General features: G+C 45.0%; 6 protein-coding genes across 6 annotated transcripts; 4 read left to right on the top strand and 2 right to left on the bottom strand.

The window, feature by feature from the left end:
- Positions 1–1,052: 1,052 nt before the first annotated feature.
- Positions 1,053–2,474, top strand: EYB26_008670 (uncharacterized protein; the record flags this gene model as incomplete). The annotated part of the gene is made up of 2 exons (XM_054267921.1): positions 1,053–1,463; positions 1,512–2,474. 2 exons carry the CDS (start codon positions 1,053–1,055, stop codon positions 2,472–2,474), a joined length of 1,374 nt encoding a protein of 457 aa, XP_054123896.1.
- Positions 2,475–7,387: 4,913 nt separating this feature from the next.
- Positions 7,388–8,098, top strand: EYB26_008671 (uncharacterized protein; the record flags this gene model as incomplete). Its single annotated transcript, XM_054267922.1, has 1 exon — positions 7,388–8,098. One exon carries the CDS (start codon positions 7,388–7,390, stop codon positions 8,096–8,098), a length of 711 nt encoding a protein of 236 aa, XP_054123897.1.
- A 1,253-nt stretch (positions 8,099–9,351) lies between these two features.
- EYB26_008672 (uncharacterized protein) lies at positions 9,352–9,769 on the bottom strand (the record flags this gene model as incomplete). The annotated part of the gene is made up of 4 exons (XM_054267923.1): positions 9,352–9,374; positions 9,441–9,537; positions 9,597–9,605; positions 9,671–9,769. 4 exons carry the CDS (start codon positions 9,767–9,769, stop codon positions 9,352–9,354), a joined length of 228 nt encoding a protein of 75 aa, XP_054123898.1.
- Positions 9,770–10,831: 1,062 nt separating this feature from the next.
- Positions 10,832–11,260, top strand: EYB26_008673 (uncharacterized protein; the record flags this gene model as incomplete). Its single annotated transcript, XM_054267924.1, has 1 exon — positions 10,832–11,260. One exon carries the CDS (start codon positions 10,832–10,834, stop codon positions 11,258–11,260), a length of 429 nt encoding a protein of 142 aa, XP_054123899.1.
- Positions 11,261–11,455: 195 nt separating this feature from the next.
- Positions 11,456–12,229, top strand: EYB26_008674 (uncharacterized protein; the record flags this gene model as incomplete). The annotated part of the gene is made up of 1 exon (XM_054267925.1): positions 11,456–12,229. One exon carries the CDS (start codon positions 11,456–11,458, stop codon positions 12,227–12,229), a length of 774 nt encoding a protein of 257 aa, XP_054123900.1.
- Positions 12,230–18,808: 6,579 nt separating this feature from the next.
- Positions 18,809–20,107, bottom strand: EYB26_008675 (uncharacterized protein; the record flags this gene model as incomplete). Its single annotated transcript, XM_054267926.1, has 1 exon — positions 18,809–20,107. One exon carries the CDS (start codon positions 20,105–20,107, stop codon positions 18,809–18,811), a length of 1,299 nt encoding a protein of 432 aa, XP_054123901.1.
- Positions 20,108–22,039: the final 1,932 nt, after the last annotated feature.

Genomic DNA, 22,039 nt, shown 5'->3' on the forward strand with positions numbered 1-22,039 from the left:
CATTAGCAAAGCAAGTAGTCTTCGACACTCTAATGAAGAGACCTCTTTTCCTTCCTTGCTTCGTAACTGTCGGAATATTGATCTCATGATTCGGCGCTTCTACACCCCCGGCGCAGAACCGACATGTACGTACGGAGCGGGATTACTATATCCCTAGCGCCCCCGGAGCAACCTCGTATATAGCTCACTAGGCACCCCCATGCCCCTACGGTTTCGGGGAGTCAGTCGTTTATAATTGAATATTTATGCTTATAAGCAGGCTCACCACGTAGGGCTGTTGGACCGCCCTTGCTCCCTAATCTATGCTTCGTGATACGGATTATAGCTAAACCAACAGTAACCTAGCCAGTATATATAACTACTTGTCGGAATATCAATCTCATCACCCGGCGCTTCTGCACCCGGTACACAGAAGCTGGCGCGTACGCGGCAACCTCCTATATAGTTAGTTAGACACCCCATCCCCCTATGTTTCTGGGGGATAGTCATTAGAATATACGGAATTCGTGCTATAAGCAGACTCACCTTGTAAGGGCAGTTGGACCGCCCCTGCTCACTGCCCTATGCTTAGTGATACGGGATACAGCTAAACCAACAATACTGAATGAATGAATGAATGATGTTTATTACGCCCGGGGGGGACTAACCCTAGAGGGCACTAGTGCGCTAATTACACAATCCTTCTCATAGACTCGTGTCAGATAATCCGGATATCCAGAGGCAGTCAAATGAGGCAGTCAATCAGAAGCTCTACTTTATAGCCCCCAATTTTACCCCTCATGATAGGTCACAAATGATGTCAACCCTACATGCCGGATTCGATAAAACCAGCTCACCAGATGTCTATAAAAACCCGGCTTTGGAACCTGATGTATTCAGACAGACAGAGAGAACACAATACACACAATCTTGCTAGTCACTTCTTCTTTTCTTATCCTTGTAAGATACATTCAGGATTGGCCTGGAGTAAACCCGCCAATCCAACAATTAAGAGTCTGACTACCCCTGCCTACCCATATCGAAGGGGATTCCATTCGACATTCGACACCATTATGGCTTCAAGCATCACCAACGACGTACGTCTCAACTCTCCGGATGACTGGGATGAGTGGGAAACCGCTCTACTCAACCAAGCTGAGACGTACCATATTCTCCTGGTCCTCCAAGGAATCGAGGACCCTATCCCTAAGCCTGAAGTCCGACGTATCAAGGACTTCATGCTAAAGGATATACCACTGCCCTCTCAGCCACCAGTCGCACCTCCGACTGGCCCTACTCCTTCAGCCTCGACCGCGAGGATTGGAGCGGCTGCAGGTACTCGTGGCCATACTGCTAGTCAACCATCCCAGGACTCGGAGACCGTCCAAAGCACTGAGTCCCAGGAAGACGTTCCTAGCACTATGGACACGATGGATAAAGAAAGAAGAAAACAGATAGAGAAAGACGCGCTTTATGCCTTTAGCGTCCATAACAACGAGTATAGAGTATTGTACCAACTCTGAGAAACTCAGTGCCGAGATGTCGACAAGGTTTTCAACTGGATGAAGAAGACTGTACACCCAAGCTATCTCAAGATGTGTGTCAGCAACACTCCGGATTGGAGAAAAGCATATCGAAATCTTAAGAGCCATCTTAGTCAACCCCAATCTGACGTTTATCGTAAGATTAGTAGTGACTATGCTGCGGTGTTCATCCTTCTCAAACAGGCAAGAACGACTAAGGATTTAGAGGCCTGGATTGTGAAATGGGATGACGTTCTTACTCGTGCAGAACGTAAGAAAATGTCTATTGCCACCAACACAATCGAATGGGCAGATAAATTCTTTGACGCTATTGACTTCCTTGACCACTCCTGGATAACGACTTTTAAAGTCCACTTTCATGAGAAGATTGATGACGGGACTCTGGAACGAAGAGATCTTACTAATATGTTCCGAAGGCTTATTCAACAACCACATATACGCCTCCGGGGGCGTCCATCAAGAGGATCCTTTGCCACTCAGGCTGGAGGAAATGATAATAGAAGTGACCATGAGGCTCCACAACAGCCACGACGTCAGAATCGCTCCCTGGACCGCTCCCGAGGACGCTCACAATCTCACTCCAGAGAACGACCAAGTAAGAAAGCCAGGCTTATAAAGCCAGAGGATATGAGGACAACCACTGCACCAATCTGCCCGGCATGTGGAGGACGACATTTTCTCCTAGCATGCTTTTATATCCTTCAACACCTTGGGCTTCCAGTTCCAGATAACTTTGAACCTTGGATATATCGTCAAGAGAGAGCAAAAGAATGGACTGAGAAAAACACCAATATGATTGACGAATTGGTTAAACACCATGAGCAGTTGACGCTCAGTGCTAACAAAGAACATCCTCGCTCTCGAAGCCGATCCCAAGGCAGAGCAAAGGAAATACTAGGAATCACCCAAGATAAGACGACATTCCAGGGAGAGCCAATACCCTCAGAATGACTTCCAAAATTGGCAGTTGGCCGGTGTAAAGCCACATACTTTGTCCAAATGGAAAAGGACCTGGCCGCACTGTCAATAAATGATTATCCGTTGAAGCATTCATCCATCTTAGACTCAGGCTCCACGATACATGTCTTCAATGAGATAGAGCGCTTTATCAACTTTCAGAAAGCACGGCCTGGAGACTATCTCTGGGCAGGAACTCACAAAGTTCCAATACTCGGGTATGGAGAAGTCGATATCGAGGTCCATGGCGCTAACAACCAGCTGCGTTTTCTCCGCCTTTATGAGGTAGCATACTGCAAGGACTTCGTTGCCAATCTGGTGTCACTCCGCCAGCTAAGAAAGCAAGGAATCTGGTGGGACGGCCGGCAAGGATACGACTGCCTCCGACACGAGGATGATCATCAAATAGTGGCATATATTCGAGATATGGAAGGCCAGTTCATTCTTGAATATATTAATCATGACCATCCTATGATAAAAACTGGTTTTATTATACGACGTCACCAGCACACTTCCTGGACCGCTAGGAAAGAGAGAAAAGCGAGTGCAAAGCGATGGCATGCACGCCTCGGCCACCCTGGTCCTCAGGTTATTCAACACCTTGCTAATGCCACTAAAGGTGTACGAGTGACCGGTCTTTCTAAGGGGCCTACAACAGTTCAATGTGAGGCATGTGCATGGGCGAAGATTCAGCGTATGGTACGAAGGGAATATAGGAAACCTGCTGAACTGCCCGGAGACGAATTAGCTATCGACATTCACGATTTTGAGAAAACAACGTTGAAGGATGATAAAGATATAAGAACACTGATGTTAATCACTGATCGTTATAGTGGTTATACCTGGGATTTTTATCTCACTAGCCATACCACTCTTGAGATCCTTGACATGTTGAAATGGCTTTTCGCTTATCTCAAGAAACAATATAATCTCACACCGAAGAGGATGGAAATGGACAACAAGATCACAATGGTTATCTCTAGAGTAGCTGACTGGCTCACTGAACAACACATCAAGTTGCTGCCATCTGCACCATACGCTCAAGCGCAGAATGGAGGAGCAGAAAGGGTTGGACGGATCATTAAAGATAAAGGCAGAGCGATGAGAGCGAGTGCACGGTTCCCTAGGGATCTATGGCCAGAGATATGCCGTGCAGCCGTATATCTTTATAACCTATCCCCCCGGTATGGATCACAATAGAAGACACCATTCGACGTCTTTCACACCCAAGTTGCCTTGATGAATGGGATAAGTATCAAAGACCAGAAGCCTCAGATTGGCCATTTGAAGGTATATGGTTGCCGGGCATATGCTATGACCACCAACGCACTGAAAAAGGAGAACCGCCTCGAACGATTCAATCCAAAGGCCTGGATAGGTTATCTCGTGGGATACTCTTCTACTAACATATACAAAATCTGGAACCCAAAGACGGGAGCTATCGTACGTGTACGAGACGTGATTTTGATGAAAGCCGTGTCTTTAGTGGACATCTATTGGAATTGGAAGATGAGTTACTGGGTGTCTCTATTGAGGAATTAGCCCGGTTGCTTTTGCGAATTGATGTATCCAACAACCCTGAATATATCAATGACTTGGATGAGGAAATGGAGGATGCTACTTTTAACCAAGATAGGAACAATGAGCATACGACCACTCAAGGGTCAACTGGTTCAGAATCCGAAGAGCCGAGCAATCGTGTCTCTGAAGATTCAAGCGGCCCATCTCTCACGGTTGGAGAAAGATTGTTAGACAGAATAGATAAATATGCTTACCCTACGCCTCCAGAGTCACCCCCGAGTGCTTTGCTGGCGGGCAGCTTAACTATCGTTCAAGATAATGATCCGACTCTTCGTGAAGGCTCTGAGCACGCTGCTAGCATGTCAACTGACGGGGAAGGTAGCGCTGCTGCTCTCGTTCAGGAAGCAACCAATAGGGAAGGTGTCGCTGGCGCTCTTATTGGCGAAAATATTGGGGAAGGTAGCGCTGCTGCTCTCAATACGCGTGACTCTATAGACTCCTCTCAGAGGACTCGTGGCAAGCATTTCCTTGAGGCTGGGAGCGCTGTTTCACTCAAGAAGAGTAGGGAAGGTGTCGCTGGCGCTCCTACTAGAACCGTTGATACCGTTTTGACACGATGCCGGGATAAGCTCAATCCCTGGAGAACCGCTTTCCTAGCAGGCACGCGAGATCGTCAGTATAAGGTTAATAATGTCAAATTTGATCACTCCAGCCTTCGAAGGAAGCTGCGCGCTACCGTTCAGCTTCAGGCTACGATGACTGGAGACATTTATGACCACGAGCGACTCACAAGACAGGTCCTGGGAGGACGACGACTTCAGTCCTTCCTGGTCCGCGATCTTCCGCCGGCTCCAAAGACTCATCGAGATGTGGAGTCTCACCCTTTAGGTCTCCTATTCCAGAAGGCCGAGATAGGTCATCTTGACAGCCATGATCCAGCGGGTTCTTGGACAGAAGTGCCTCAATCGGAGGCCCGAGAAAAGCAGATTCTGGATTGTATGTGGGTATATGTCTATAAAGCTGATAAAAAGGGGAGATTAGTGAAATGCAAAGCACGTCTCGTGGCACGTGGAGATCAAGAGAAGGAAGACGACATGAGGGACACCTACGCTGCCACTCTCGCTGCTAGATCTTTCAGAACACTCATGTCAATATGTGCACGCTTTGGTCTCGAAATAAAAGGATTTGACGCCGTTAATGCCTTTGTCAACGCTAAAATCGATGAAGAAATGTACATGAAAATGCCGCCAGGTTATCGGAAGAGAGGTCTCATCTACCGGATCAATAAAGCCATATACGGGCTTCGCAGGTCACCTCTTCTCTGGCAAGAAGAACTAACTGGCACCCTCAAGGACCTTGGATTCAAGGCCGTTCCTCATGAACCCTGCTGCATGCTTCGCTCTGGGATTATCCTCTTCTTTTACGTTGACGATATTGTACTCGCATATAAGAAGGAACGAGAAGCGGAGGCTAACGAGATTATGGCCCGTCTGCGGAAAAAGTACAATATTACCGGCGGCGAAGACTTGGATTGGTTCCTAGGAATGAGAATAGTTAGGGACCGAGAGAAGAAGCTTATATGGCTCAGCCAGGCCACCTATATCGACAAAATCGCCAAGTTAGTTGACTCACACCAGAACGACGATGTGCCTATGTCACGAGAGGAACTACTCCCATACGAAGGCACTGCTGACTACTCGAGTATTCATAAATACCAACGAAAAGTCGGCTCAATAATGTACACTGCTGTGAGTACGCGACCTGACGTTGCCTTCGCCGTCTCAAGGCTTGCGAGATTCCTCACCAATCCTGGACCTAAGCACCATAAAGCTGCCGATAAAGTGCTCTCCTATCTCAGACGATTCCGTACATATGCTCTTAAGTTGGGGGGTGGAGACGATTACACTGTGTCAACAGACGCCTCCTTTGGGGATAATACACTTGACCGCAAGAGCTCGCAAGCATACGTTATGACTCTTTTCGGAGGAACGATTGGTTGGCAAGCCAACAAGCAGGATACAGTAACAACATCAACTACGGAAGCCGAATTGTTAGCTCTCGCTCAGGGGGTGAAGGAAGGTAAATATATCCTCCGACTGCTCTTGGAGTTAGATATTCGATTCCAAACACCTACCCTCCACGTTTACTGCGATAACAAACAGACGCTGGGACTGCTTGAGAAAGATGCTCCACGATTGCGTACAAAGCTTCGACACGTTGACATTCACAACCACTGGGTTCGACAAGAGGTACAGAAGGGAGATGTCCAAGTGCACTATATGCCCACGAAAGATATGATTGCCAACGGCCTCACCAAGGCACTCAGCAAGCAGGAACACCAAATATTTCTCAATCAAATCGGAGTAGAGAATATCGACAGCCGTCTCGCTCCCCAGCAAAAAGATATAGAGAACCCGGACATCGAAGAACTGCTTTCTCTCAACGACATGCCCGACAATATATGAAGCCATTCCCAGCTTTGCAAACAGTGCTTTCTGCAGCTGAGGGGGTGTGTCAGATAATCCGGATATCCAGAGGCAGTCAAATGAGGCAGTCAATCAGAAGCTCTACTTTATAGCCCCCAATTTTACCCCTCATGATAGGTCACAAATGATGTCAACCCTACATGCCGGATTCGATAAAACCAGCTCACCAGATGTCTATAAAAACCCGGCTTTGGAACCTGATGTATTCAGACAGACAGAGAGAACACAATACACACAATCTTGCTAGTCACTTCTTCTTTTCTTATCCTTGTAAGATACATTCAGGATTGGCCTGGAGTAAACCCGCCAATCCAACAACATCATTCATTCATTCAATACTGTCAACAAAGCAACGCAATACGAGCACCAATTTGCCCCAAAGATTGATAATACAGCAGAATGTGTTCGAATGATTGATTTCTAATTCTTGTTTGTTTTGCAAGATAGCTTTTGCCACATATTTGTATATAAAAAGGATCAGGATTGACAGTATAGCGATGTTGGGAGGATCGTGCAACAATATCAATCATTTTAACCCCAATATATCTCCTTTTGTTGATCCTTGACGGATTAGTGCTAGTGCGAAAATTCTTCCGTTAGTTATGAGCCTGGGATCACTGTAAAAGATTCAATATTTGAAGCTATTCACAGTATCAATCCTCAACCAGGAAGCCCTATACAACGCACAATACCAATCCCATCTCAGCGATATCCTTGATTGTGAAACGGTTTCGGAACGGTCCTAAGAGCAATACACAAAGATTAGCAATGGACACCAAAAGCAACACCGTTATCCTAAGGTCGTCGGACGACTGGAGAAAGTGGATAGAACAACTCCGAACAGAGGCAACAAAGGAGGATGTTTAGGAATATATTAACCCAAATCCGAACCCGGATGATATGGAGCTTGATTCAGCACCGACCAAGCCTATAAGACCGACGAAGCCAACCCTGAGCGACCAGGCCCAGAACGCCGCTAATAATGTGCTGTTAACTCAGACATACCAAACCGATATGACCGCATATCAATTCGACCAGATTAGGTACCAAGAACACCAAACTCGTATGAAGAAAGTACGCGGCCATATTCTCAACACGGTGTACGTGGGACACAAGCCTATAATTAGGGATATTAGCGACGTTAAAGAAATTGTCAAAAAGCTTCAAGGAAAGCTTGGCCCTAAAGAAGGACGAGAAAAATCCTTGCTTACCAAGCGAGAGCGAGAGCTCACCCAACCAAAACGAGGCATGAAGCCCAAAGAATTAGTAAAGAAATGGCGAGACCTTAGAATGGATATGAATCTTACTAATTTCACAGCAATTCCGTCAGAACAATTGACAAGGGACTTCATTGATTCAACCGAGGGCGTTTTACCTAAATTTCACGACACTTGGTCAACCAGGATTATTGATTTGGACTCCGGCATGAGCGACAGCTTGCTTAAAAAGGTGCTAGATATCGACGATATCATGGATTCTTTCGATCGCTGGGTCGAGGATTACGCCAAATCAGAACGACCTTCCCAAAGAGATATCGCCATGGCCACATTGGACGGTAAAACGGATCAACCTAGGAAGAACGATCAACAATCTGTAAATCAAAGATCTTAAGCACCAACCTGTATTGATAGGGAAAAGCACCGATTTGAAGATTGCCTATATGTAAACCCGGAGAAACGTCCACCCGGATGGAAGGCCGATCCCACGATTGAAGAAAGATTCGAAAAAATAGAACAAGCAGCATACCCGAGAGCAAAGGTGCTCAAACGTGTGAAGCAACAGCTCAGGAACCAAAAGAAAGGCTCTTCTTCAAAGAATACTAAGAAAAATGGTGAAGAAGAAGAACAGTCATATTTGGTCCTGGACCCTGGCGAGATTTCTGACGATTTTTGCGGCACCGCGATAGCACTTATAGCCTTAGAAAGCGACCAGGATATAAGAAATGAGTGGATCCTAGACAGTGACTTGACAGTTCATATAACCAATAATCGAAGCCGGTTGCGCAATATGAAGGAAAACGTACGCTGGCTACTTGTTGGCGATACCCGGATAAAAATGATCGGACCCAGCGAAGCAACGTTATTTCCAACTGACCTTATTAATCATGCGGTTAGACGAAAGGGAATTCGCCTCCTAGAGGTATGGTTTGTTGAAGGGATGCATACCAATCTTATATCTGCTAGCAAGCTTCAAAAAAACAGCATACAATTCGACGGCAAAAAAGACCGCTTGTGGAGTGAAAAAGCGAAGTAAGAATTATGTAATGTTGAATGTGATGGCAAGCTGTTCTTGCTTGAATGGCAAGAAAACACAAATCCTAAATGTTCGTTAGCATTTGACTTAGCCATGAGTTCATTCGAGAAAAACACCTTAAAGGATCCTACATCGGTATGGCACAAACGATTTGGCCACCTTGCACCTGAGGCTATACAGAAAATCAAAGAAGCCACGGAGGGAGCAATCGTCACCACGAATGAGGTTCTAAGCTGAAATAGCGAAGGATTCCAGGAGCAATGCGAAGTTTGCCGAATTACCAATCCTCGTAAGAAAATCAGCAGAGTACCGATGACACCACCAACAAGACCCTTCCAAAAGGTATTTGTCGATATTATTGTCATGAACATGGCGATCAACAAAGATACGTACGCGTTACACGCAGTCGATCCGTATACGAAGTTTCACGCCCTAGTAATAACCCGCACAAAATCAGTAAACTTTGACCTAGAAAGACTGATTGAAGAACTTGAACATACCTTCAAGACAACTATTGAAGAGATTCATGTTAATGGAGAGTCCTCAATCAATGGAATCCTGTTTGCAGAATATTGCCGCAACCACAAGAAAAAGTTAACTGTTATTGTATCCTATACACCTGAGCAAAACGGACCTGCGGAGCGCGCCGGCGGAATCATTACCATGAGATCTCGAAGCCTAATTCAAGAATCGAACTTACGTGAAGGATTATGGCCAGAGGCCATGAGAGCTTCGGTATGGATTATAAATAGAACCCCGGTCAAAGCTCTGGGTTGGATGACACCATATGAGAAAGCCTATAGAACGAAACCATATATTGGCAACTTGTTTCTATTCGGAGCCAAGGCATACGTACGAATTGACACTAAGAAAAGTCACAAAATGGCCGCTCGCGCCCAAATCGGATTTCTTGTGGGCTATAAGGCTCACAATATTTGGCGGATCTGGGTTATGGGACCAACCGGATCGAAGATCATTCGTGCCTGAGATGTGGTTTTCGACGAGACCAAGAGATATGACCCTGATCATCCTTTTGCTAAAGAAATTGTTAGAGAAGGCATATCAAAATATATTGACAATGTCGATATACCAAATATTAAGGAAGCAGACCCTGACGCTATATTTAATTTAGTGGACGACGAGATAAGGCTGCAAAGAAGCACTGTAACCACGTTCCTAAGTAGGAGGGTGGGAGGCAACACGTTAGCCAGTGAACCAGTACGAATCGAGCAGGCTCAGGCGCCAGCGACCGAGGCAGACCTACCCTAACTCATAGAAATTGACACTCCAGAGGAAGCAGCAATAAAGAATCCACCAGTAGCTACAGAAATCGACGAAAACGGAGAAAATGAAGCTTAAGAGCCAGCTAATATTGACGATCGTGAGATTCTTGAGGTGGAGCAGCCAAAAATTGACTCAACTGGGGGGGTGGAGCAAGGATTTGAGGAGGATGAGGATATTAAGGAAGAAGAAGCCAACGAGGACATCAAGATAGAAGATATCTCTAGAGCTCACAAAGGGGGTGACGGAGAAATAAATAATCCGGACGACCAGTCTCCACAGTTTTTGGATCTAGCCAATTAGAGAGCTCCGTTCCATTCAGTTGACAAACCAAATGACGTCAAAAATCACCTACCTACCCCTCCAGGAACAGCTTCCCCGCCATCAAACAGCCTAATTAGGCAATCAAACGTCTCGATCAGGCAAGAGAGACCTCTAGGCAGCAGCGACAGGCCTCCAAACGTCAAAATTAGGCAAGAGACCCCTCTAGGCAGCAGCGAGAGCGCACTAAGAAGTGGGATAGCCTCTAGATCTGGAGAAATCGGTGCAGATTTCTCGACAACCAATATTCTCACTAGCAAAAGGGTGCGAATAGCCTCAAAACGCGCTTTGAGCCCCGAATTAAGCTCTACAGCTACGAAAAGGCAGAGAAAGCAAACACGCGCTCTATTTACTAGAGAAAAGTTACTACGAGATTCAGCTCTAGCAAATACCTTTTTCGCCGCCCAAGAAAGAATCGAGATCGCATTTTCTACGGAGGACCTGCCTCCAGAGCCTAAGAATTGGACTGGCGTCCTGCGGCACTGTTTTATGAAGGAATTTATCGCCGCTGCAAGAGCAGAGTTTGAGACCTTAAAAAGGAAAGGCACGTTCGAATTCGTCCCAAAACCTGAGAATACACAGATATTACCACTAACATGGGTCTTCAAATATAAATTCGACAAATATGGCAAGCTTTCCAAGTTCAAAGCACGAATTTGCATACGTGGTGACCTCCAGGAGCCCAATGAGCTCGCTACAAGGGCTGCAACGCTGGCCTCAAGAAATTTCCGTACGATGATGTCGCTCGCCGCCGTATTTGACCTAGAAATCGTGCAATATGACGCCGTGAATGCCTTCGTCAACAGCGAATTAGATGAGGACGTTTACACATATTTTCCGGATGGCTTCAAAGAACCTGGACAGGCCATAAAATTGAAGCGAGCGCTCTACAGACTACGCAGAAGCCCAAGGTTGTAGCAGAAAGAACTGACAAGAACCCTTCTACGCTTAGGATTCACGCAAATACCGGATGAAGAATGTTTATTCATCAAGAACGGCGTTCTTCTACTATTTTTTGTTGACGACATCTTAGTGTTTTACGACAAGGCCAAAAACCAGCGAAATTTTGAAGAAATCGAAAAAGGGCTTATGAACGCTTACGAACTGCGAAAAATGGAGCATTTTGAGTGGTTTCTCAATATTAGGATCATACGGGACCGCGCTCAGCGCAAAATTTGGCTCTGTCAGGATGCGTATATCTCAAAGATCGCTGAACGTTTTCAACTCAACACCACGAAATGCCCAACTACGCCCATATCGGTCGATATTGATGCTTCAACTGGTACAGCAACCAATCAGGAGATCCACCTATTCCAAGAGCTCGTTGGATCAGCCTTATACGCAGCAATCATGACACGTATCGATATTGCCAAAGCTGTTAATGAGCTCGCCAAGCACACCACAAATCCGTCACCTACGCACTTTCAGCAAATCAGGCGTGTGATCCAGTATCTGTACGGAACCCGGTTCTTGGCAATCGAATACTCACCACCAAGAAACTCGATCTTTGACGCATTTGTATGTGCCTCAGATGCTTCATTTGGGGATAACGCCGACCGCACTAGCTCCGAGGGATATTTAGTGCAGATATATGGAGGACCAGTTGACTGGCGCGCCACAAAGCAACGATTGATTACTACGTCAACCACCGAGGCCGAGCTTAGAGCCGCTACAGAGGCCGCCAAAAGGCTTCAAGTTTGGAAGCGCGTTTTCAGATCGATTGGCTTCAAGCTTGATAGAGAGCTCACCATTCAGTGCGACAACAAGCAAACCGTTTTACTATTGACTAGTGAGGAGCCTCAGTTTCGCACCAACCTCAAGCATATTGACATTTATCATCACTGGCTGCGCCAGGAGATCCGCTGTGGGCGCCTCCGCGTTGAATAGGTTGATACGAACAATATGCTCGCCGACGGCCTCACGAAGGTGCTCCGAGGACAGAAATTTTTGGATTGGCGCCAACACCAAGGATTGGCAAGGATAGACCATTTACCACATGAATAAAAGCTTCATAAAGCTTTGATCCCTGGTGTGACAGCCGTACGGTAAGCTATCACCAAGGCGCCGTGGCGGAGACTCTTGGCAGAGCTGGTAGGACTGAGGAGGGTATTCCCGTCGATAGGGCTTCGAACCCTGACAGTGCCATATTGGGATTGCTCCTTGAGCGGTGCCTAGTTGGGAAAGGCCCTCACACAAGGGAAGGCATAAATATCCTTTGCTAGGCGGATAGCTTCTTTTTCTTCTTTCCTTTTCTTCTCCATGTTTGATATTGCCTGTAGACTCGGTGCACCTAGATAGCTCAATCCATGGTTTTGACCACTGTCACAGAATAAAGAATAATAAAGAGGCAAAGACTTTTTGTAAAAATAAAGGAATTTGTTGTAATATCTGTTATATTGTTATTGTATTGGTTGTATTGTTTAAAATCTATGGTAGGGAATTGTTACGGGCTAGTCCCGCCTGGTACTCAGTATAGGAGTAAAAACCGAATAGAAAACATAACATGAGGAATAAAGGAGAGAAAGGAAAAACAACAGGTTCTCTGGGCATATAGAATGTTATATGGGAAGGGGAAGCTAAGGGTTCCAGCAGGTGTTGCATAGCGACGTAGGAATGTAGACAAGTAAGAATGTCGGCGCTGCATGCTTAGTGAGGGCTTCGCCCGAACCATACCAACATGAGGTCAGCTCATAACATACGGAACGGTGCCCTAGCGGTACCGTTTCTGGGAATAACCTCACACCAGCTGTCGGTGCCATATCCGGACAAGTGCTTCGCTTAGCAGGTGTTACGGGCTAGTCCCGCCTAATGCGCACTGTAAGGGCATATTAAAATACAAAACATAACATGAAGAAAAGAAGGAAAGAAAACAACAAGATTCTCAGCTCGTACATGCAGTTCATATAGGGATAAGGAGCTCGCTGGTTCGGTCAATTCCTCCGTACGTTCAGCACCGTCTCGGTGCTTGTGAGGGAACTTCGTGTGCCATTCCCGTATGTTCGGGGCTTGCTCGGTAACGTTGGTACGGCCCTGGGAATAGTATCCCGGATGCATTTCCCAAGGGTGTTATCCTTAGGTGTCATGCTCAGCGCCTGTCCGGTACTCGGGAATATCTTCACGTGTCGCACGTTCTCGGTGAGGGCTTGACTGCCCGAACCTATTTCATATGAGGTCAGCTCATAACAGCAGGGCGTAAAGCCGTATATAAGGCCAAGCTGCTGCGAGAGCGAAGCTGTGCTTCCTTTTTCCTCCCCATGTTCAATATTCCGTCGAATAGCTCCCTAGATAGTTGTAATGACAATTCTTGGTTTGGCACCTTCACAGGTGGAACAATAGTCCGAATATAGGAATGGATTATAGAAAGCTTGCAGTAGTGATTACTTCAGGAAATATATAGGATCTCTGCTAAGTGGTTTCCTCAGCAAGAACATAGGATTATACAAGATAATCGCTTGCCCTTTCGAAGTCTTCGTCAGGGCTTCGCTCTATAGACATGAAGACAGGCACTGGTCAGGTGCCTGATCGGAGCGGGGTTGTAAACTCTAGTTTTCCTGAATGCGCGATTGCCCCCGTAGTCTAAGGCCGGCACTTGAGATATCCCGTGAGTGCCTTAGATCGCTGGCCACAATTCCGTAAGCCCATTGATTGGCCGCAGCGATCTGGCGATGGAATCAGTCATTACAGGGAGTTCCATGGGACTGTCATGGGATTATATGTATATATTTCCATGGACTGCCCAAGGGACTGGGATTTTTTTTCTAAATTTTCATGGGACTGGGACTAAAATCTCTTTAGTCCCATGTGACTTGCAGAGGTCTAATTGGTGCGGTATAGCACAGGTAACCCTAGCCTGCCTAAATTGCCAGTCCTCCCTAACGCACGGACGCAAATTAAGCATACTGACCGGTTCTGTTCGACAGTTAACCCAGTAGGACAGACGGGTTTCAGGAAACAATGTAGGAACCCATAACTCAAAGACATGAAGTAAGACATCATGCAAGACATGAAGCTATTCCTATGCAAACAAACACATATCACAAAGTCCTCCAGGGATCCCATTAGTGTATCATATCGTCCATTGATCTGCACCACGGGAACATACGGAGTATATATCCCGTAACAAGATATTAAAAGTCATAGTAAGAAGATATCTTACGAGCAACACATCTTCCAGTTCCAGATACCAAGCAGAGCTAACATTCTATAATATAAAATATAAAAAAATACAGAAGATCTTGCTAGGGAATGACTTGATAGATAACATGGTAACCGCCAATAACAAAAAAAAAATCATCATCCCTTAGATGTGACTGCAAATACTTATATGGTAACTGGTGGTTCCTGCGCAAATCCTAACCGGAGTGCGGCCTGATGGTAAACCATCAGACCATCGAATTACTTGGCAAGCAGGACCTCCACGGTATATAGGGAAGACTAGGATTGGGTAACTCTCGAAAGGGTCTCCAAAGATATCATGAAGAGAATAATGGACCCCATCTGCAGCTAACTGGTAGGAAAACAGCGTTCGAGGTGCTCCCTGTGAGAGACCGGGTGGGGAGAGAGTAAGCTCCCAGTTTACAACAGGACGGCGATTGTGTATGTTTTCCGTATAACTGGTGTCTGGCAGAACCATCACACTTTGAGCTACAGAGGCGTCAGTCCCGACGTAGATAGGAAAAGTGCAGTTATTATGGAGATTTATACGGCCAAGAGCAAAGGCCAAGGAACAAAGACTGCTAATAGAAGGAAGGATAATAAATAAGACACGCATTTTATGTAAGATTATAGATACTAGATAGATAAAAGTATTAATTATAATCCAATTAAGATATAGATGAGAAATATTAGAGGGATATCAGCCTCTTTTATATCCACCTAACTCTAGAGCTTACTATTACTATACATTATTATCTATAAGTAATAATAAATATTTATTTAATAGCTAAGTATCCCAAGTTCTAAACATGAGATTTGAGATAGCATAGAATAGCTACTCAGAATAATTACTATAAATAGAGCACCTAACATATACCAAGGTATTAGAAAGAGTGGAAATAATGTCAAGCAGGACCTTAGAAGTTGGAACCATGTCATCTTAATAATATATACTAAATTACTATATTCAATCACTAGACTGTATTATACTTTATCTATAGTCTAATTTGTTATGTCTTAAGAATTATTATCACTTAGTATTAATTAAATCTCTACTTTTCTATCTACTATTACCTATATATACTTATACTTAGGATTAGAATTATTTATAGAAGTGCATCCTTCAACCAATACTTAGTAAGTATAAAAATAATATAATAATTATTTTGTCCTTAATATACAAATAAGAATATAAGATGATATAATAAATAGGGTACCTATCCCAACGCATTAGAAAGAGTAAAAATAATACTAAACAGGACCTTAGAATAGACTTAACAGAGCTATCTTATAAGTTATCTAGATAGTATATGCTGATAATTTCGATTGCCAGTTTAGGACCGTCTTATACTTTATTAATAGTGTAATTCATTATGTCTTAGACGGTTAGGTAATTAAATTCTGTTTGTACACATATCAAGTTATCAACCTTGCTTGATATGCGGGACTGGAAGATGCCTGTAAGGCTGTATGTTGTTCCGAAGATATCTCATTCTAATGAGGGATATTTTATTACTAGATATGCATGTTTCCGCACTGTGGATTAATAGAGGTTTTAATATACTGAAGAGAGCCCCAGAGAGCCTTGTTATATATATTTATTTGTGCGGGAATAACTATATAATTTGCATCATGTCTTACTTCATGTCTTTGAAATACGGGTTCCTATCTTGTCTTCTGAAACCCGTCATTATCTATAGATATCTTTACCCACAAAGATGATTGACATTGTCCGAACGAGCCTATCACTGGCTATCAGCCTAAGTAGAAGAATGCCCATATTCACGCTTGCGCAGCATTCGAAAAAATAATGATCAAAAACACAACTGACTAAAATTGCTTTGATTCTTGACATATTAACCGCTAACTCCAATAAAAAAAATATCACTCAGGTAGAACTGCAAAGTTTTATCTCGTAACCAGTGTTTGGCCCGCCAGTCCTGATTGGGGTCCGGCCACCTGAGGGTAAACCATCAAGCCATCGAAGTAATTGGCAAGAAGGACCTGAGGGGCGTACAGGGAGGACTGAGATTGGGTACCCCTCGAAGGGGTCTCCATAGAGGTTGACCAGACCATAAGAGTTAACCGTCCAATAGCAGAGGCCTGTGACAGCCGTACGGTAAGCTATCACCAAGGCGCCGTGACGGAGGCTCTCGGCAGAGCTGATAGGGCTGAGGAGGGTATTCCCGTCGATAGGGCTTCGAACACTGACAGTGCCATATTTGGATTGCTCCTTGAGCGGTGCCTAGTTGGGAAAGGCTCTCACACAAAGGAAGGCATAAATATCCTTTGCCAGGCGGATAGCTTCTTTTTCTTCTTTCCTTTTCTTCTCCATGCTTGATATTGCCTGTAGACCCGGTGCACCTAGATAGCTCAATCCATGGTTTTGATCACTGTCACAAGGCCAAGGAACAAAGAGTGCTAACAGTAGTAAGGATAATGAATCAGGTACGCATTTCACTTAAGATTCTAGATTGATAATAATGTTAATTATAGTCTGATTAATGCTAAGATCAAGAAGATTGGAGGGATATTGCCATATTGGCCTCCTTTATATCCATCTAGCTACTATACTATTACTAAATATTATTATCTATAAGAGCTAATAACTACATTTTATAGCCTGGTATCTGAAGTTCTAAATATAAGTGTCGGAATATCGATCTCACGATTCAGCGCTACTGCGCTCAACGCGTAGCGAACGTATCGCGCACCGGTACGGGATTACTATATCCCTAGCGCCCCCGGAGCAACCCCGTATATAGCTAGCTAGGCACCCCCAAGCCCCTACGGTTTTGGGGGTCAGTCGTTTATATTGAATATTTGTGCTTATAAGCAGGCTCACCACGTAGGGCAGTTGGACCGCCCTTGCTCCCTAATCTATGCTTCGTGATACGGATTATAGCTAAACCAACAATAAGGTTTGAGACATTTTAGAATATCTACTAGGAATAATCGCCATGAATAGGGCACCTATACCGATTATCACTGAGGCATCGGAAAGAGTGTCAATAATACTGAGCAGAGCCTTGGAGCCATCTTGTTTGTGCACCTGTCAACCTTGCTTGATATGCGGAACTGGAAGATATGGTGATCCAAAGATATCTCGCCGCAAGATATAAAATATCCTATTACAGGATATGGACGCTTCCGCTGTGTGGATCAATGAACGTTTCACACACCAAGCGGAGCCCCGGAGAGCTTTGTTATATTTGTTTGTTTGTACGGGAATAACTTCATGTTATGCTATAAACACTTCTCAAAATTTAGTATGCTATTTATTCTATAGTAGTCAGTCTACTACTTAATTTTTAGATTATTAAACACTATTTTTGGGTGTATTGATTAAGATTATAGAAATGATGAATTTGTTAGCGACCATACAAAATCCAGCTTGGGCGTTGCGGTCTAGGGTGGGGTGGAGGCGACGAGACAAGTAAATGTAAGAACATTGAAATACAAATTTTGTCCTTAACGTACGATTAGTCCGCCGTAAACCAGTAGACTTCTAAGTTCTGCATGACCCAGTAACTATAACCCAGACCCATTGGGACCCCGGCCCAGGCTGGGTTTTGGGTCGAGTTCTTAAACGCAGTATTGGGTCTGGGTTACACATATTACAAACATGGCAAGATTCTTAACTTCATAAATTATATATTTTCTAGATGTAATTATAAGTAATTCCTGATCTCTAAATAGATAAAACATTATTGTTGGTTTATCCCGGTCCTAACACCACAAGTTAGGATAGGATAGGCTAGTCCAATGCAGCCTAAGAGTGAGCTGATCAATCTGATAAGATAACTTCCAATTGATAACTGATTCCCAAGAGCTATCTGGAGGCGTACGTAGGCCGTATATAAGCCTACGCGGTGCCTTTGTAAAGGCACCTCCAACAGGTGTTTGTTTACCGTACAACAACGGCTGAGACATGAGTCATACAGTGGAACAAGGGGTAACAAGGAATATGAGACTATTCCCGGTTCATGAAACATACATATCAAAGTCCTTTGGAGCTCCGCAAAGCGTTGCAGAATGAGCTTTGTTCCGTACCCGGAGGTGGTGAAACGTTGCTCCGCTTGGTGCTCCAGATCCATGAGATAGACGTACAAACAATTATCGAAGAACAAAATTAGTATTTGAATCGAATATTAATTAATAGTATTTAAAGAAATCATCTGTTCTTCGACTTTTGCCCCTTCCGTTCTGAGACGCCTACCCGAGTATTATTCTCGAGTAGTGGTAATTGAGAATCCGCCAGAGTTAAAGAACCTTCATCTAGCTCTATTCCATCAACAATACTATTTATAATCAATAGACCAGATCGTAAAGGTTACCGTTCGTCGCGTTGGTGTCGTTACGCCCCAAAGAGCCAAGACCGAAGTTTTGGATAGCGCCACGCAAGAGACCGTAGGTGGTTATATAAGTGTTATCATTAGTGTCTGGAGTAATACCGGCACCGAATAGCATGGTCACAATGTGGTTGTCGTTGTTGGGGGTGTAGTCATTATCGTTTGTCCAGGTAGCTTCGTCAAAAGTGGCAACTACGAGGGCACCCTGAGCCTCGAGTTCGGGCAGGTACAGATCGAGCCAGGAGTTGAACCAGATTGCCGCCGTTTGGGGCTGGTGGACATAGTCGCTGTTGGACTCAGGGTCGTGACCGTTGTGGAGCATGTCTGGGATGAAGTAGGTGTACTTCGGGAGACTGTGGTTCATAACGTGGTCGTAGAAAGTGTTGTTGGCGTCATATAACTTGGCACAACGCTCGTAGTCGGTGGTATAGGTGCTGAAGAGCAGAGCAGGGACATCCAGACGGCGATAGATCTGGCTACCCCAGTCAGGGTTAGTGTTGTCGACGGGACCGTTGGTGATGTAGTTGTTGCAATCCTTGGGCCCACGGAAAGTCGCAATCGGGTTGTACCACTCGCTGTAGGTGGCATATGAAACCTTCTTGAGGTCGAGGAGATCATAGATTGTGGTTGCATTGATGTTGTAAAAGTCTTCGTGGGCCAGACCGAAGAAGTCACCAGCGATGATGGCAGCGTAGTTGGGGAGGGAGGGGTGAGTTATGGCGTGAAAGTTTGTCAAGGACTTGCCTTTGGTGGCCAGCAATTTCCAAAAGGGGTCAGCAATGGTCCAGTCGTACACCTCGTTCTCGAAGACGACATGCACAATCTTGTGGACCTTGCCCTCGCACTGGGTGTCCAGGTCACCTGGAGAGATATCCCGAGCGTGATCCCTTGAATCCTTGCAGTTGCCGAAGAGTTTGGTCGTATTAAGAGGCTTATGGCTACCCTCATTAATCAGGAAGTACGGATTAACATTCAATGAGCCATCGGGGATGTAGTCATAACCGTTCGGCATATGGGGCCCAGTGAAGTTAGCACCCGCGACTGTATTGTTGTTGACGGCCCAGGAGTAGAACCCACCATACTGCGTAGGCTCGAATGGCTCTTTGTAAGCGAAGGTGTAATTGCCAATGGCGATGTCGTTGCGCTTGAAGATGTTACCACCCTGGAAAGGGACCTGGACATCAGGCAAGATGTGTTGGGCGGAGGCCATACGGCCCATGACCACGGCAGCGGCGGTGGCTGTGGCAAAAATGCGCATCGTGGGCTTAATGCTTGGTCACTTCGGGACAAGTGAGAAGAAGATTGGTTTTTGTTGAATCCAAAGGTTAAGAACCAGTAAGACCGCCCAGCTTTATAGTTTTCGACAAAGTATTATTGGACTTTACGCATGCAACCCACGTGTGCCGTCTTGGCCTCGAGATGGACTGTTGAAGTATCAATACCAAGCAGGAGTTTGAAGGGCGCCGCAGTGCTAATCCTAATAATTCGCCGAAGAAGCTGTACATAGTAGCTTAGTTGGATGCCGTATGTTGGCCCAGCATAACCAATCGGCAATAGAGCTAATGTGACTAGGTAGCTGTGCATCCGACCCTGACGAGTGAAACATGCGGCTAGTGCAACGATGGAAGGGAACGGATCTCTTTCTAGCAATCATCTACAAAGCTTAGCACCTCACTTCCCAACCAATGAAGTGCAAGTGGCATGTCATTGTAAAATCCTCATGCACACGTGGGGATGTTTACAGGATGTCATGCCTTGGCATTTAGCTATACAAAGATGATCCAGGGTGCAAGGGCCGCCGATCCCTTGCATATCAATTTCGCTTGACGGTACCAAATCCAATCTAAATTCTGTTCACGATTATGACTTCGGCGTTCTGGTACTATCTATGGCAAGAACACTACATATACATAGCCAATGATGTTCACTCATTCGACACTGTGAGCGAGCTGTGAGCGAGCAAGGCTGTTGCTCTAGATATAGATACCAACTATTTTGTTTGGGATGTACGACGTATCGTGGCTATCAAATCTTTAAGCAAGCCATCCCAGAACAAGGCGGCACTACAAACTTAGCGGTTCTTCCAACTGATTGGAGAGCGGAGTATGCCACTAGCCTAGTAACATGATGACCACTTAGCTTAGATTTGACAAGTGATTGTTATAATCAAGGATAACAACGGGGCAAGGATAGCAATATCGACTCCGAAGTGAAAGGCGAGATACGAGACATACCTGTCCATCTCTGGATAACGCTGTCAATCTTTTGGAGGTCATACTAGTAGGACTACTTAGCATTTTGTGGTCGGGTTCTTCGCTGTGCTCTCGAAATGTGTAAGTACTATAACCGCTGTTAGACCTAACAATAACAAGAACATACATGCCAATACGATGGCAGTGGTTATATGGAGCCAATTACGTATGGGCGATGATATAAATACCGTCCTAGATAACTAGCGTGTTTGCTGCTAACCCTCCGTTCGTGGAAGTCAGATATACTTGAGGCTTATAAAGTTTCATAAGGCTTAGGTATGTATGTATAAGAGATGGAAAGCCCCTTTCCGGTGCTATGTTAGCGCGCGGCTCGAATATTGACGTCTCTATATCCCTTCTTCATGCTTCTTTTTCTTAGTCAACAGTGTCCCTGCCAAGGGGGTATTTTGGATGGCCGGCTTGACTCTAGCCATTATGGGCTCCTATCATTCTGGGTTATTGAAAGGAATCGCTTGGTCTCTGCTTGTTGCTAATTTCCTTGTATCTCTTGCTTGATGTATTTCCGAATACGGGGGAGGGGGATAGACCAATGATAGGGCTGTTCACATCCATGTGGCTCAGCATTCTCTGGTCAGAGACTAAATACGCTTACCGGTATCAGTATCTTCACTATCTTGACATATTCTGCAGCGAACTTGTAGTGTAATTTAAAATTTGAGGGTGTGGAGCTGAAATAATTCACCCTTACGTCGTACCAGAAAAAGAAGTTTTTAGATTCCGACAGCTCAGCTATGTATGCTGTTTAGTAGTTTTCAGAACTGTGCACGTGCTCGCGGCTTGTGGACACAGTGGAGTTAACTACTACCGGGATTCAAGATTTTGTTAATGTCAAGTTTGTAGATGATCGCATACAAATTTTCGATCTAGCCCTTGGGCCCGAGCGGCCAGGGTCTCAACCTGCTGAGTAGAAGCTCAAA

Source organism: Talaromyces marneffei, chromosome 7, assembly GCF_009556855.1.
Source record: "Talaromyces marneffei chromosome 7, complete sequence".
Taxonomy (NCBI): Eukaryota; Fungi; Ascomycota; class Eurotiomycetes; order Eurotiales; family Trichocomaceae; genus Talaromyces; species Talaromyces marneffei.